Source organism: Perca fluviatilis, chromosome 17 (genome assembly GCF_010015445.1).
Source record: "Perca fluviatilis chromosome 17, GENO_Pfluv_1.0, whole genome shotgun sequence".
In the NCBI taxonomy this organism is placed as follows: domain Eukaryota; kingdom Metazoa; phylum Chordata; class Actinopteri; order Perciformes; family Percidae; genus Perca; species Perca fluviatilis.
Genome location: NC_053128.1, coordinates 1,848,846 through 1,865,836, shown reverse-complemented (window position 1 = coordinate 1,865,836; position 16,991 = coordinate 1,848,846). Strand labels below are relative to the sequence as shown.

At 40.5% G+C, this 16,991-nt stretch overlaps 2 protein-coding genes across 3 annotated transcripts in view; both read left to right on the top strand.

Moving 5' to 3' along the window:
- The first annotated feature begins 1,848 nt into the window (after positions 1–1,848).
- il6st (interleukin 6 cytokine family signal transduce) overlaps positions 1,849–16,991 on the top strand; it is a 43,225-nt gene continuing 28,082 nt past the window's right edge. The window contains exons 1-4 of one of the 2 annotated variants that reach the window (XM_039780856.1): positions 1,849–2,029; positions 2,608–2,689; positions 9,672–9,977; positions 13,101–13,254. In XM_039780856.1, the coding sequence (XP_039636790.1) occupies positions 2,620–2,689; positions 9,672–9,977; positions 13,101–13,254 (530 nt within the window). In that variant the 5' untranslated portion in view covers positions 1,849–2,029; positions 2,608–2,619. The remainder of the gene's footprint in view (positions 2,030–2,607; positions 2,690–9,671; positions 9,978–13,100; positions 13,255–16,991) is intronic. The other variant, XM_039780857.1, reaches the window with a different exon arrangement.
- LOC120546089 (zinc finger BED domain-containing protein 4-like) lies at positions 4,976–7,791 on the top strand. The gene is made up of 2 exons (XM_039780858.1): positions 4,976–6,145; positions 6,600–7,791. The coding sequence occupies exons 1-2, from the start codon at positions 5,818–5,820 to the stop codon at positions 7,550–7,552; spliced, it is 1,281 nt and encodes a 426-aa protein (XP_039636792.1). The 5' UTR covers positions 4,976–5,817; the 3' UTR covers positions 7,553–7,791.

Genomic DNA, 16,991 nt, shown 5'->3' with positions numbered 1-16,991 from the left:
TGCCGAGAGAAATCTCAATCATTCCCAATCTTACAGAGACGGAGAGCTTAGGTATATGTAAGGAGATAACATAAACACAGGCTAATTATTGATCACTAACATGCTAGTTAACATTAGTAATTAAACCTAAACAGCTAACGTAAGTCCAAACTGCCTGCGAGCTTCTCCTGTACTATACGGTAATTCCGTACTTAATTCCGGTAAAAAAGCTACGGAGCCATAACGTGAGGTACAAGGTAATGGAACCTTTTATACATTGTCGTGTTTCTTTAGAAATAAACAACGGACAAATAGAGTCTTTAAACGCTTCAGATGTAAAGTTATTCAAAAAAGTTATAGTCAAAATGAATGGCAGTCAATGGGATGCTAATGGCGGGTGATGGCTTGGGAGCATCAAAATGGCGCCATAGGAGGTACGCATTGTGGAGAGAAGCTTACTCCCTTGGATGAAAACATGGTTGGTGATACCGGGACGTTACAACCGTAATAAATATTATATTATATTTTAAAAACTAGCTAAGGGTTAGGGATAGAGTTGCAGATTTTGATATTAAAGGGAAACTATGCAGTTTTGGCAATTTCTTTGCTGTTTTCTCACCAGCCCAAAGTTGCATGGCTGGTTTTTCCGCTCACAGATGCTAGGATGGGGAGCGAGACGGCAAAGCTGTTAAAGGGGAAATCCCTCAATCTTGTGGTTGAGGGTCATACTTAACATATCTAAAACCCATTTAACCCCGGATTTCCCCTTGAAGTTAAGGTAAATTAAGCTAAAAAAAAGGCATAGTTTCCCTTTAATGTGCAAATTAAATATTTAATTTAATATAATTAATGTGACTCGGACTAGGCCTACCAAGCCCCCCACCCCCTCTCTCTCTGTTGTTGAGAATGTTTGAGTTCATGTTTAAACTTTTTTGAGGTGTTCTACCCATTAAATCATTTTCTTGCATTATAATTTGATGGCTTCACCTCTTTTTTTGTCATGTAGAATGAAAAAAGGTAATCATTGCTTTAAAACATGAAATAAATAGTCACAATAACATGACTGATAAATAATATTTTCCATTTTGAGTATATGATTGATTCATTATGTATATATATTTTAGACATGTTACAACCGTCCCTGACATGTGTTACAACCGTCCCTGTACACTGGGACGGTTGTAACAGTGGAGAGACAATTTTGCCACCTGTACATATTTCATAAAACCACTTAAATACATTGTTTCAGCAGTTGACAGATTGAAGTTTAGAATATAACAAATTGATTATTCCAGTGTAAATGTTTTTTGATGTATTGCTAAAAATTGCAAAAAAAAAGTGTTACAACTGTCCCTGGTCTCCCCTTCTGACTTTAAACTCAGAACTCAGTACATGTTTCCACATATGGCCCTAATCCTCTTCCATACAACATTCTATGTGTTGTTGAACGTTTTTACTGGCTACCGTTTATGAATAAATATAAAAAGCACTGCTTGCTTAGTTTTGGCACATATTATGCAGCCTATTACTGTCAATAATCTAATTTTGGACATTAAACTCTTTTCAAAACATCAACTGTCTGATTTTGAAAGGTAAAGCAACCACAGTACAAAGCTCCCGGTCCCGGTTACGTGTGGTTTCGTTTTGAGAAGTCAAGGGGTTCGCGAACCTTTATGGGCACGTGCACGTGCTTTGTGAACGCGAGGGGGCGGAGACATACTGGAAAACAACAGTGAGTACGTGCACGTCCGAGACAGCCACCGGAAACCCCGATTCGTCAGGAATGTTCGACAGACAACTTATCTGACAAATCACCAAACGACAAAATGTTGCGACATAGGTTTTCTCTAACTACATGACGGGAAGTGGGCGGTCCTACCCCAAAACCAGTGCAGTGGCACGGACTACCACAGGCACGGACGCGACACAAGCGGACACAAGTGCCAGCTGAAATTCTTGTTTTAGAGCTTGTTAGCTAGGTTTTAGCAATACTTAAATATGGTATTAATCTAACAGAGATTACACAGGGACCAGCATTGAAGCCAGTTAGGTAAGTAAAGACCTCTTGCTTTTGAGGCGGTAATAATATGGCGTTATCAGGGATGGCAATGCGTGCTCTCAATGCTATAACCTAGCTAAATATTGAATACGCAACACTCCGGGCGTTGTTAGCCACATGCTACCACCGTTTTCTTTTTTAACAACGCTACGTTAGCCGCTATTAGCTAACACCGTGATACAGTCTTACCTAGCGTTAACCTTAGTATCTTAGCACAAGTGTTAACGTACGGACCGGGGACACATGAGATGGTAAGATGGTCAGATCAGATAAACAACCCTGCAACGTTAAACTAACGTTAAACTAATCTCGGCGTCACGCCACGACTTGTAACTAAGACTAACGTTACATTTTATAACAGTTTGTAAGAAGTGTTCAAAATTAACTTTTTCGTCTACCAGCCAAATGGCTAGTGAATGTTAACATTTTACCAGCCACTTGATAGATTTACGAGCATTTAGCTGGCTAATGGTGCCAATTTTGAAACCTGTTTGTAATTTGCAACGTTAATGTATTAGATGGAGCTAGCCTTTCCAGCTTTACATGATGTTGTTTTTTTATGTTCCTAGTTCGTCGTCATCATGGTGTGTGCCAGAGTGCTCCAGCTGTTGGCGTTAGCTTGCCTTGGCTCTGCTCTACCTGCCAGAGTTGGTCAGTACCCTTTTTTACACATTTAATACTTTCACAATGATGTGTGCAGTAGATCTTTCGCACGGTCATTTTTACTTGTCACAGCAGGAAAACACAGGTGGTACTAATAACATGAGTAATGGTGGCTGCATTCCATTTAGATGCTTCAATTCAAGGGTCTCTTGTATTGTACATACCGTATGCAGGCTCGCTGACACAGAACAGAAGCTGCTCCCTGGGCGCTTTATAGCAGCCCACTGCTCCTATTGCTTAGAATGGGTTTAAAGAAGAGGTAGTGCTGGACGACAAGAATAAAATCAAATATCCCTGTCACATAAACCTGTTACAATCTGTGATTGAGCATACGTCAGTACGCACGCATACATACGATAATACAGGAAGTCAAATGAACAGTTTCACGTGTGTTAAGTTAGGACATGTGGGAATAAAGTCGAGCTAAAGACAATCTACCGTCTCCTCATAAATATATATTATACGAAGATAGCAACACTTCACAATCACAATATTTTTTGACCAAATACCTCAATGTCGATATTGCGACAATATTATAATGTTAACTATATTCCCAAAATGTTTACGCAATGAGATTTGTGATAAATAATGATAGGTAATGTGGATATAATGACTAAGTGGGTAAAGGCAAATAATAGAACAGCTACAACAGTCTGGTAAGTTTAGAAAATTACATCACTACATCACACAGTTTTTTTTACAATTGCTTACACACTAAAATTAAAACTTTCCCACAATTAGCTAAACCTTACACTCAAGGAGCAAAACACCGGCCTAGATTTGCACAACTGTAAGCACATTGTCAGCTTCACACTTTTTGCAAAACATCACACACAGTGATTTGCAAAACACTAAACACACTTGTATGCATTTCACAGAAATTTATCATGATGTCATTTCCTTGCAATTTCAAAGCAAAGGCTTTCAAGGAAAGGCAAGGCAGCTTTATTTGTATAGCACATTTCAGCAACAGGGCAATTCAAAGTGCTTTACATAAAACATTAAAGAGCGGTAAGAAAACAATTTAAAAACATTAATAAACAAATTAAAAACATTAAAAGACAAGAATAAAATTGATAGTGCAGTATAAGAATAAAAGTTACAGTGCAGTATAAGAAATTAAAGTTAATAAAATAGATTATTTAAAGAAAAGCAACATCAAAAAGATAGGTCTTTAGCTTAGATTTAAAAGAACTGAGAGTTGGAGCGGACCTACAGGTTTCTGGGAGTTTGTTCCAAATATGTGGAGCATAAAAACTGAACGCTGCTTCCCCCTGTTTAGTTCTGACTCTGGGGACAACAAGTAGACCTGTCCCAGACGACCTGAGAGGTCTGGGTGGGTCATAATGTAGTAGCAGATCAGAAATGTATTTTGGCCCTAAACCATTTAGTGATTTATAAACCAGTGATTTATAAACCATGGTTAAACACAGCCACCAGGTATGCAAACACATGATTGCTTAATTGTAGACACACCAATCAGGTTTAAGCGCTATATAAAATGCAGCAGGTAAGTTCACCTGCCTTCAACCAAAATGGAAGGAGTCAGAAGAAGAAGACAGAGTGAGAGGGGGAATCCACAGAGGAGGAGAAGGTGGAAGAGGAAGAGGCCCAGCCAGAGGGAGAGGGAGAGGAAGACCTGAAGCCAGAGAATATGCTCAAAGAAGAAGAGGACCAAATTTATCAAATGAAAGTCGCGCAACACTAGTGGACCATGTTGTGAACCACGGATTGATGCTGAGGGAGGCTGGACTAAGAGTTCAGCCAAATCTTAGTAGATATACAGCGGCATCTGTCATAAGGACATTTCGACAAGGAAACAGCTAAAAGAAAATCTGTCTACAGTTACAGTAATCAGCTGCTCATTCTATGCACCAAATCAGCACTTTTGATACCCATCCCTGTGACATTTGAGGATTGAGGGTCGAGAACGACAAGGAGGAAGGGGGGCCCATATTCACGCGAGGGTTTACGATCTCTGGCCCCAGGCTCAGGTACACCTCATTGAGGCCATGGAGGACGCCTGTGACCAAGGTGACGCTGCAGCTGTGCAAGGATGGATTCCACATTCAAGAAGGTTGTCTTGCCAATGAGGATATCGCCTGTGATGTTGATGAAATTCTCTGGCCAGATCCTGCTAGGCGAAGAGATAATGCCTAGTATTTTCTGTATTTTTTCAGCTCTTTTTTTTTTTTTTTTTTTGTCTTTTTTTCTGTGATTGTAACCTGTACTGGATACAATATTTTAGGTTTGTCTGTTGTTTGTGGAGCTAACCGTGTTATGCACACTACTGTAGTAGCATGAAAACTGGGACATGTTTTGTTGTGATTCTCCATGTTGATATGTTGACTGATTTGAGTATATGGAGAGACATAAATTATATTTTCCTCAGTCTGCAGTACGGCTGGATGATTAATCGAAAAATAATCAAAACCGAAATTCAGAGCCTATAACTGACGTAATTTTACCAAGTCGGTTATTTCGGTCTTTTAATCCTATTAATATTTCCGCGGCCGCCCACTGTGTGTTAATGTATTTTCCCCTTAAAACATATTATGGCCGCCGCATGTGTAGTCACGTGACTCCGTCCAGTCTGCGACATTGAAGCAACATGGAGGAGAACTCAAACACAGAGTCAACTCAGCAACAGGAGCTGGAGCCGCTTGTACCAAAAAAACACGCAGTGTCCGTCGTTTGGACACATTTTGGTTTCAATAAGGACGACACCGAACAAACTCAAGTCAAATGCAAACACTGCAGAAAAACTGTTATAGCGACCAAAGGTAATACCAGCAATCTATTTCAACACTTGGAGCGTAATCACATTACCGAATATGAACAGTGCATGGCTCAAAAAAAGAGGCTGACAATCGCCCAGCAACAAGTGCCTCCACAAAGCAGGATTTGATAACGCACGCATTTACAAATGCTACACAATATGAAAAGGATTCAAGAAAATGGAGAGAAATAACTGACGCCATTAGTTACTACATCGCGAAGGACATGGCTCCCTAGCTACGGTGGAGCACAGTGGGTTTAAACAACTCGTTAAAATACTCGACCGAAGATACACTGTGCCATCGCGACACTATTTTTCCCAAACTGCGCTGCCCAACATGTACCAAACATGTCGTAAAAAAGTAGCTGCTGAACTTAAGTCTGTTAAGCACTTTGCAGCCACATCTGATCTGTGGTCAAGTAGGACGATGGACCCATATTTGAGCCTTACATTGCACTACATTGACGATGAATGGAAGCTGCGCAACAGGTGCCTTGAGACAGCATATTTTCAAGTCGATCACACGTCAGATTCTGTGTGGGAACTAACAGAAGAGAACCTCGTGGCCGTTACGACAGACAACGGCACTAATGTTGTCAAAGCTGCACAACTCAATGGATGGACACGGCAGCAGTGTTTTGGACACAGGCTGCACCTGGCAATCGGTAAGTGCACCAATGCTATGATATTCAATCTAGTTGGGAATTTGTGGGTGGTGACGGGCTGCTATTTTCTTTATTTGTTTAGATAATTTTAACGTCTAAATGTTTTATATGAGTTGTGATTTTTCTTTTCTTTGCTGAATCACTTAGTTACATGTTTAAAGGGGTGCTATATAAATATTAATTGTCCTTCAGCACACTAAATAAATACTGACAATAAAACAATGTAAACCTCACATTACAATGTAACAAAACGCTACATTAAGTCATCATTAGAGTAGAAATTAAAAAAGCTGTAGATGTGTTATTAAACTGCTTAAATAATATCAGATTAATAAGGCATTTCTCCTCTTGTATAAATTTTGTTAGAGCTACAGTTTGTAAATCTCTGAAACCATCAATAATTTAATATTCTTATATTCTTTTGTGTGTGTGTGTGTGTGTGTGTTTATTTCAGAAAATGCAATGAAAGATCGTGTCGTGCAAGCAATGAGGGTGTGCAAAAACATAGTCGGTGCCTTTTCATATAGCTGGAAGAAGAAGAAGGCATTAGGGAAGGCGCAGCAAGAGCTCAACTTGCCTCAACACAAGCTAAAAACAGCCTGTGTCACCAGATGGGGATCGATGCAAATGATGACTGCAAGGGTCCTTGAGCAAAAGAAAGCCATTACACAGGTCCTCGCTGATGATAAGAAATCAAGGCACCTTATTCCATCTTGGGCTGACCTGGATGTCTTTGAGACTGTCAACAGAGCTCTTTCCCCATTGATGGAGTTCACAGATGCTCTGTCAGGAGAAGACTATGTGACCATTTCATTCGTGAAGCCGGTCCTACACATCCTCAATTCACGAGTGCTGGCTGAGGAGGAAGATGACGTGGAGCTGACCAAAACAATCAAAACCAGCATCCTTGCATACCTTAAGGGGAAGTACTCAGACCCCATCACAGAAGAGCTACTGGACACCGCCAGTTTTGTTGATCCCAGATTTAAAACAACATACATTTCTGCGCTCCATGTCGCCACCATTCAGGAGAAAGTGAAAACAGAGATGGTGTCAGCAGCTGCAGTCTGCAGGGAAAGTACCACTGAGAGTACACAGCCCTCTACGTCTTTATCAGAAGCAAAGAAGCCAAAGAGGTCATTAGGAAGTTTTTTCAAAGGAAGTGAGGCAACTGCAACTGTACCCACTGTGTCACTTCAGCAAAAACTAGAAGCAGAGCTGAGCAGCTACTTGGTGTCCCCCATGCTGGATAGTGAGAAAAATCCACTGGAATGGTGGGGAAAGCATCATGTACACTTCCCCAATCTAAGTGAGGTGGCAAAAAAGTATCTCTGCATACCAGACACTAGCTCCCCATCAGAACGAGTTTTCAGTTCTGGAGGAAACATTGGCCCAATCCCAAAGTGAGCCCTGAGGACTAAGGACTAAGGACTCACAGACTTAATTGATCTCAGGTACTAAGTGAGTGTGTGAAGCCACATGGGCTCAGATAGGTAGAAATGGGATTGGGACAGCACTTCACGTGATCACGTTACCTTGGCGACATTTAATAACAAAGATGTTGCTGATACTCGCCGGTTTGGGAATTTTCATTTTAAGTTTGTTGCTTTCCACACGGCCAAGGCCCAGGAGACGGCTACCTGATTCCAAACTCTTGTTTTACAAGCTGGACAACAGGTTGGTCCGTTCCGTGGTCGTGTGTCGTGCTGTTGTTTACCTTCGTAATTTCCGGATTTCCCTATTGTCTCCGCGGTAAACGTCACAACGCTTTGAACTGTGGGTAATTCCCTTTGGTAAAGTCTGCATCGATGCAGACTCACGGAAAGGGCTCGGTAAGTGTTTACTCAAACCCTCACGCCCTTTGAAATTCCACATTGGGACAACCCTAAGCCCTTACGAATTTCGTGAGTCTGTGAGTCCGGACTTTGGGATTGGGCCATTGTTACATGCCTCATGTCCTGCCTGAAACCTGAAAACCTGGAGTAAATGCTTATGCATAGAGAGTGACAGGACAAGATCCCTGAGAGGAAGATCAAAAGGTTTAAGTTATATTTTGGCAATATTTACAATAATTTTGTTTACAAGAGAGAAATAATATTTTACTTTTAAGATGGCATGGCAATATTTACCATAATTTTGTTTACAAAAAGAACTATTTTTAAAAGTTCATTTTTAGGAAACTTTTTTTTTTTACATTAAAACTTAAATTATTTTTTTATGAGACGTTTTTATTTCATTGTAAAATCTACTGTTGTAGATTTCAGTTCAGTTGTTTGAAATATTTAATAAATAAGCATTAATTGCTATCTGTGTGTTTCCTTATTTTAGAATCACAAAGATAGGATTATGCACTCTTTCATTAGAAAAAATAACCGTGAACATATTTACAGTATAAGAAAATATATATATATATATTTTTTTAAATTGTTCAATAATCGTAATCGAGATAACTTGTTCGATTAATCGTGATTATGATTTTAACCAAAATCGTCCAGCCCTAGTCTGCAGCATTGGTCTTGTGTAGTGTTTGGTGAACTTATTGTATATTTTCACTTTCTCTGTGTACTTCATTTACAGTACTCTAATCACTGAGAAGTAGAATTGCTAAAAGTGTTTTAGGTTAGCAACAGCAGTGTTTATCTGGTTCAAACATAATTAAGTCAAATGAAACGTGTGTTTCATATGGTAACAAAATGTTTTTTATAAATTAGTGTATAGTTTTTGCAAGAGTGTTTCATTTGGAAAGGGTCTGAGGTGTTCTGCTAATTGGGTGTGTGGTTGTACTAATTGTGTGTAGTGTTTTGAAAAAGACTGTCCCTGTTTTCAAAATTGTGCTTAAGCAATTGGAAAAAAACTGTAAAACCAGGAAAAGGGCAACACTTATGTCACGATATTACGATATGCAAAATACAGTGTTTTCCCTGGCTTTGTGGAAGACTTAGGTGCGCATGTTTGGGGGGTGGTTTAGGGGTCCTCCCTCAAGAAAATGTGATGTGTTTCATGTTTTTTCAATAAAAAAAAAGAAGCTATTTCCCCCAGACATTTTGTGACCCTTTGTCTCTCTGTGGGTTTTTGCATCTCTTTGTAGTTGTGTAGTGTCTCTTTTTGGTCGTTTTTCATCTTCTTTTCACATCATTTTGGACCCTTATCACCATATCTGTCTTAAACGTTGGAAAAGCTAGAGTAAATCATAAATAAATAACACTCAAAAAGCTTAAAGACAAAACTTCTTAAGAAATCCATTGTGGACAAACTGCAGTTATTAGATCTTAAAAAAGTAATTTAGTCACATTCATTTGGCTAACAGGTGCTGCCCAAAAATGCTCGGGTGCTACACCCAAACCTTATCATGGCCGGGAAATGGACCTATCACAATATCAATATAATATCAATATGTTGCCCAGCCCTAGCAGAGGTCAAATTGTGCTGTAATTGGTCGCATATAACAACAAACAAAGTTTACAGTTGTGCCACTAGGTTGAGTTTCATTCTGGAAATTGAAGTTTCTTGTTTTGTTGGTCTTCAGAAGCTGACTACTATTTGATGGTAGTCCCGCAGTCTCCAGTGCTAGAGATGGGGACCAACTTCACGGCTACATGTGTGATCATCAACACGTCGGAAGTTACAGCAGATGACCTTTACTGGACTCTTGCCGGGACAACTGTACCCAAAGAACAGTACACCAAGATCAACGGATCAGCTCTCAATGTCACTGTCCCCATCACCAGTGAAAAGACTGAATGGTTAATGTGCAAATGCAAAAAGAAAACCACACTCTTTTTCATCCACAACGAAGGCAAATTAATTCACGGGATCGACCTTAAAAAAGGCTGTAAGTGTTTTTTTGTTGTTTGCTTTGAACCATGTGTATTTAAAGGGGACTTATCATGAACAACTCACTTTTTCAGTGCTTTTGCACACAACCTCTGGGTATCCTGGGAAATAAGACAACCCTGTCAGTTTTTTTTTGTGGGCTCACTAGAAGGGTTGCCACGATGAAGAACATTTTCCAACAGTTAATAAACTCGTGACAGCACTGGTGTTACTGATTACACCACAAATACGCTTACCTGATTAGACATTATATCCCGGGTGGAGTGCGTGGCACTGGAAAATAATGTTGCACATTTTCTAACATCCTCTGTCCACCATGCGGCGCTAGTGATTGGGCTGCACAATATATAGGTTTTTTTATAGTCATCGCAATATCAACTGGTGCAATATACACATCACGAAAGGCTGCGACATATCGCGAAAGACACATTTTTTGTAGAGGTGTTGAAATTATGCATCGAATCGTGGACATGGACGATGCTGCATCGATAATCTGCATGCTCATAATCGATTATTTCTGTTTACAATTTAATGTTGGCCTAACAACATTTCTGTTTACATATTCTGTTATGTTTTGCACATTCAGGAAGTGCCATGTGCTCAGTGCTGTATAGTTTTATGTATCCAATTTATTTAGTATTAGAGCACTGCAGAATGTTTTGTTAGAAAAATGTATTTGACGCATTGTGATGCATCGAGATATCGAATTGAATCGCTGACATGATAATCGTAATGGAATCGGGAGATCAGTGAAGATTCACACCTCAAATTTTTTGTTAGTTGAAAGAAATTATCAGTAGGAAAATGCACTTTAAAATGTCATTCTTTTTTAGTGGTGACCTTTTTTTCTCTTTTTTTTTTTATTCAACAACTAATTTGTTGTATTTTAGCAGAATGCTGAAAGCAGCTGAAATGCAGAAATGAGTACACTTTAATATCTGTTTATTTATCGAAGTAATTCAACAATGTTATCGATACCGCATATTTTCCTCATATCGTGGAGCCCTAGCAAACAACCATACGGATTGTACGTCATGTTGCTGTACATCATGTGTGGACCACAACATCTTAACTTCCTGTAAATCGTAAGATCTTTGTTGCATAGGGTGGCGCTAGGACTATGGCTGCATCCCGGGTTCTTTAAATTCCCTGAACACCCATGCAGATGTTTATAGTTAATGTGGCTGATTGGACCTGGACTGTGTGGGTATGGTTAGACTGAGTGATTGACATCTTCCTGAGTCCACTGTTGTTGCACGTTTTAGGGCAGGACAAATGACACCTTTATCATCCCTATTGGTATAGAGAATTTGTGACCTAATAAGTTCCCATCAAAGCTCTGGCCCACCTTCAACCTGAACAGAGTCTAATCAGCCAGAATAACCTGTGTGGGTGTTCAGAGGCTTTAAATTGCATCCCGGTTCCTCCACTTGCTTCCCTTCTTCGCGTCTTTGACTGTCCCACCAAGGAAGCATAGGAGAGACGTGAGGAAATCATGCAAGGAGAGAGGAAACTAGGAAATGTTTTTTAAGGCAGCTACACACCGGGCCGATAACCGGCCGTTGGACAGTCTGGCGAGGTCGGTGACTCGAGTCTGTTCGGTGTGTTCCGTGCCGTCGTCCGTCTGAGGGGCTGTCGGCCTTCATTTTGGCCGACCTGACCTGTTCAGTCGGAGGCAGGGCAGTCGGGACTCACCCGGAAATGGCGAGCGGAATGAGCGTGACTAGAGTCTCTCAAAATCTGACGAAAATCTTTTAAACTGACCTTTGTTGATCTGAAATGAAAACAGATTTGACATGACTCGTTCGTCCAATCAGCTGCCGGTTTTCATTTTTTGGGCAACAATACAGATTAGCGCCACCTGCTGTTATGGAGACGTATTACGTCTCGTCTCTTCGGTGTTTTCTGAGGCACTTTTTGGACCAACTCGGGGAGACTGATCAGTCGGACTGGCTTTTCTGCCGACGGTTGGCCGTCTGGTTGGTGTGTAACTGCCTTTAGAGAGATGAGATGTCCTTCCCTCTGAAGCATCACGTGAATTTGTTGGCTGTATGGGCGGAGTTAGCAACGGTTTTCAGCTGCACAGCTTCTGGGAAGGCTGCTCTTTGTATCCTCGCTCACAGCTCCTCAGAGATCTATCCTCCATCCTCACTCCCAGCTCTTTCAGAGATCCATCCTCACTCATAGCTCCTCAGAGATCCATCCTCCATCCTCACTCATAGCTCCTCAGAGATCCATCCTCCATTAGCAAAGGAGGGCCAGAACAACTTCCGGTTCGAGCGAGGAGCTATCAAATAAGAGAACATGAGAGATTCAGTGACTCACTATGGGCAGGTAGATGTCTTCAGGCCTGGACTTGTATCCAGCAATTGAAATTTGGGCAGATTGGATTATGTAGGGTTACTACACACTACACCAAATTTAAAATTTTAATAATATATCATTAATAAATAACCAGCTTTTCAAAATAACTATTTAAAAAAGTGCTATAACTTTTACTCGCATTGCTCCCATTTCCTCTGTGACACACCTCTCTTCTTTTTTTTTTGCTTTTTACTCTATCACCTACCACTTTTTTCCAAAACAAACCCCCACCCCCCCGAGCGAGAAAAAAAAAAACTTTTTTTCAAAAAAAACAGGACACGTAATTTCACTGTGTGTAGTGTTAACTACGCTAACTAACCGTGTTTTGTGAACCGTGTGTGGTGATTAAAAAAACAGGCAACAGCTGTGTCTCATAGACTGGGCAACAGCAGAGACGTTGAGAATCCGCGTGCGGGAGGTGATGGATAGTTCCCGTCACTGCGTCATGTATTCACTTTGTTGAAACAAGAGAAGAAAGCCTCACTGATGTGAAGAACAGGACAGAGATACATATATAAATGCTCTCTGCCTGCCATATGCCATAACGCTCCAGTAAGTCCACTCACCCCGTCTCTGCCCGCACATTTGTTGACAAACTCCGATTTTTAGTGAGTTGCCGAGCATTCTAAGCCCCTCAAATGTCTGATTGCCCAGCAGAAAAATTATATCCACAAAAACAATAGGTTCTTCACACTTTCAGTGCTCTTCGTGCTTGGGCTCTAATAAGATCTGTGTGTGTTGTTTGTCTCAATGTCAGATGTTCCGGGGAAGCCTGAGAATCTGTCCTGTGAGGCAGTTCAGCAGAAACAGTACATCTCTACAACTTTCAGCTGTGAGTGGCAAACAGTAGGAAGTCAGACTGCTACAGTCCCTACATCATACACTCTGTATACTGCAGTCCTCCCAGGGAGGTGAGTGTACACCTCCATGTTTTTGCATCACAGCATCATCAGAAAATTCTGTCATTTTTTTGTTTTGGTACATTCCAGCATGTTGGAATCAAGTCAAGCTGCTAAAGTACTTGAAATAATGTTTTGTTAATGTCAAGGTGTTTTACTGCTAGTTTCGAGGACTTGATGAGTTCATTTGTCATGGCTTATCATTTGTAGTTTCTGACTTTGAATGTGTGCATTTCTGTGCAGCCCCTTTCAGACACACCCTTCACTCTGTAAACTGCCGCACAATTCTACATGTAAGAAGCCCCTGAGGCACACCTAAAGCCACACTAGTCTCGCATTGCCAGACGTTCCTCCATAGCACCGTAAATCTTTACATTAATTCCCCTAGAGAACCAAGCAGGCCTGCCTTGTTGCACCATCCAAAACTTCCTTAAAACTTGCCATTTTCAGCCTGTAACGTTGCTCAGAGGTTCCAGTTGTTGTTGCTCGATCTGACTGGAGTTTAAAGGGAACACAAAGAAAGCAGAATGTGAGGAAAAGTAAGAGACATCCGGCGGCATTGGAACTATCCCATAAATGAACCGTCGTCCATATAGACTAAAGCCACACCAGCAATCAGACTAGAAAAGGCATTGTTACATTTCCGTAACACTTTCCTAGTGGATTCAAATTGTAGTTAGTATATGTATATATCAGCAATATATAAGTAGTGCTTATTCAATTAGTAGTTTGGTCTATAAAATGTCAGAAAAGCTAGAGATGACGTTCTCAAATGTCTTGTTTTGTCCAGAACTCATAGGTATTCAGTTTACTGTCACAGAGGAGAGAAGAAACTACAACATATTCACATTTTTAGTTATTTTTTTTGGTAAAAAAAATTACTCAGACTTTTTCAACAGACTAATCAATGATCAAAATAGTTGCCGATTAATTTAATAGTTGACAACTAATTGATTAATCTTTGCAGCTTAATATATAATAAAAGTATATCTGACTTTGTCTACAACTGGTAACATCATGTGATCTGTACCTGGACATCTTATCTGGCTCAGGAAAAACACACACCTTAATACAGGTGTAAAAACATTCTGATTGGATCAGCCAGACCAGCATCTGCCAATCGGAGCACATGCGGAGGTGGTTTACAAGAAAAACTTCATTCAGCAGTTTTAAAAAGTAACATAACCCAGATTGTTATTCCTGCTTGCCCGCCAGCCAGTGGCTGAATTGGACCAAAAAAGCTGCCAGTACCCTAATTCAGCAGTTGCATGACGTGATCAACGCATGTGTCTTGGATATATTTATATTCGTTCACACCTACATCTTGTAAGGGTGACCCCGACTAGTCGAAGATTCAATCTAAGGAGACTGATTCGACTGTTGAATTTTCGTAGTGTCTGAAAATGTGGTAATGAAACAAAGGAACATTCCGTTCAGGCTATATAGAGATGCTGAATATGTTTTTTGCTTGGTTTTTGCCAATAAATCATGATATATACAGTACCAGTCAAAAGTTGGGACACGCTTTCTCATGCACTTGAATGGGATAGCGTGTCCAAACCTTTGACCGGTACTGTAGCTGTATACTGTTGGTATAAATATTAGCTGATTAATAATACTTGTAATAACAATTAGAAGCAAGGGTACTCGAGGGTATTTTTTTTTTTAAAGATAATTTTTTGGGGGCTTTTCCCTTTATTGTATAGTGACAGTGGATAGACATGAAAGGGGGAGAGAGATGGGGAATGACACGCAGCAAAGGGCAGCAGGTCAGATTCAAACCCATGCCGCTGCAGGACTACATGGGGCGAACGCTCTAACTGGGTGAGCTAGAGGCCCCTCCCAAATTATCTTTTAAATTGACGAACATCATATTTGTAATCCATGGCTCAATTCAAACGGGATCAAAAAATTATTATTATCTCTCCATTGACTCGTTCATATTTTTATTAAGGTCCCATGAGGTCCACCGGAAGGGGAGGGACTTCGCCTCTCTATGACCATGCTCCGTACACGGCTACAAAAATGGACGTGATGTGTCATAACTGACGATAGTTGTCAGTACAGTCACAGACATAAAGTGTCATTCAACTACAATCGCTGCTGCAGCCAGTGAGAGAAGTGACACGCCTTTCTTCTTTGGTATTAGTTTAAAGGGATACGCCACCGTTTGTTGAAATAGGGCTTATCACGGTCTCCCCTTGCTGTAGATAGGTGGGCCAACGCATTTTTTGTGCATGAATTAATTTAGTCCGGTGCAACACCGGCGCCACCGCTAGTTAGCATAGCGTAGTGAATGGAATCCTATGTTGCCGGTTAGCATGTTGTGAGTAAAAGTGAGCCAACAAAAGACAAAAAAAACCAACTAATTACTTGCACTGAGACAAAAAATGCGTTGGCCCACCTATCTACAGCCAGGGGAGACCGTGATAAGCCCTATTTCAACAAACGGTGGCGTATTCCTTTAAGCCATCACTGTTGCTCTTCATCAACGGACAGATGAAGATTCCATGTCTGAGAGGGGCTCATGTTTTTGTGATAGTCATACCTTTCCCTAGGTCAAAGCATTGGTTTAAAGGTCATTCTTATAGCAGTTTAGTGGAAGGGTTGTAAAGTTGGAATATATATTAGAGATGCACCGATGGTGACCGGAATTGGCCGATTTTCACGTGCTCTGCCATGACTGGCGACCGGCAGGTCAGTCTGACATATGCCGATTTCATGCTGGTCAATGCTACAATTAATTGACAACATAAGTTATACGAGTTGCAGTTCTCAAGGACGCACGCACACACAGACGCGACAGCACGGTCTCTTTTCCGCCGTGTGTCGCGCGTATCCGCTCTCGGTGTGAAGCGCGTGTCCACGCTATTCTCGCACATGTAGGGAACCTCGTGAATTAACTTGCAACATGTCAGCTGTTTGGAAATTCTTCAGCGTGTGTGCAGAAGATAACAAGTTTGCAATATGCAACACCTGTAAGGAAAAAGTAGGGCGTGGAGGGACGACACCAAAAACCAAAATCACATTTTTTTTAGTTGGATATTGGATGTGAAAAGAAGGAAATGGTTATAACATTGCACTTTAGATGTGTGTGAATTTCCCACACCAGGAGTAATTTATATTGTTCTATTTTATAGTGATCCATTATCTGTTCGAAAAATGTTCTATGTTCTGTGCAAATTGTTCTATTAATGAAAAGATAAAAAATAAGTATTTGTGTGTGCTGTAAAGTGGTTAGAAAAAATGAAATCTGAATCGGCTAAAATCGGTATCGGCTGGCCGAAATCGGAATCGGCCTAGAAAGTTGTAATCTGTGAGTGTGTGTGTGTGTATGTATGTATGTATGTATGTATATATATATATATGTGTGTGTATATATATATATGTATATATATATATATGTGTGTGTGAAAAAATAAAAAAGAGTATAAATTTTTGTGAAGAATCAACAACAAGTGGGACACAATCATGAAGTGGAACGAAATTTATTGGATATTTCAAACCTTTTAAACAAATAAAAACTGAAATATTGGGGGGCAAAATTATTCAGCCCCCTTAAGTTAATACTTTGTAGCGCCACCTTTTGCTGCGATTACAGCTGTAAGTCGCTGGGGTATGTCTCTATCAGTTTTGCACATTGAGAGACTGACATTTTTGCCCATTCCTCCTTGCTAAACAGCTCGAGCTCAGTGAGGTTGGATGGAGAGCGTTTGTGAACAGCAGTTTTCAGTTCTTTCCACAGATTC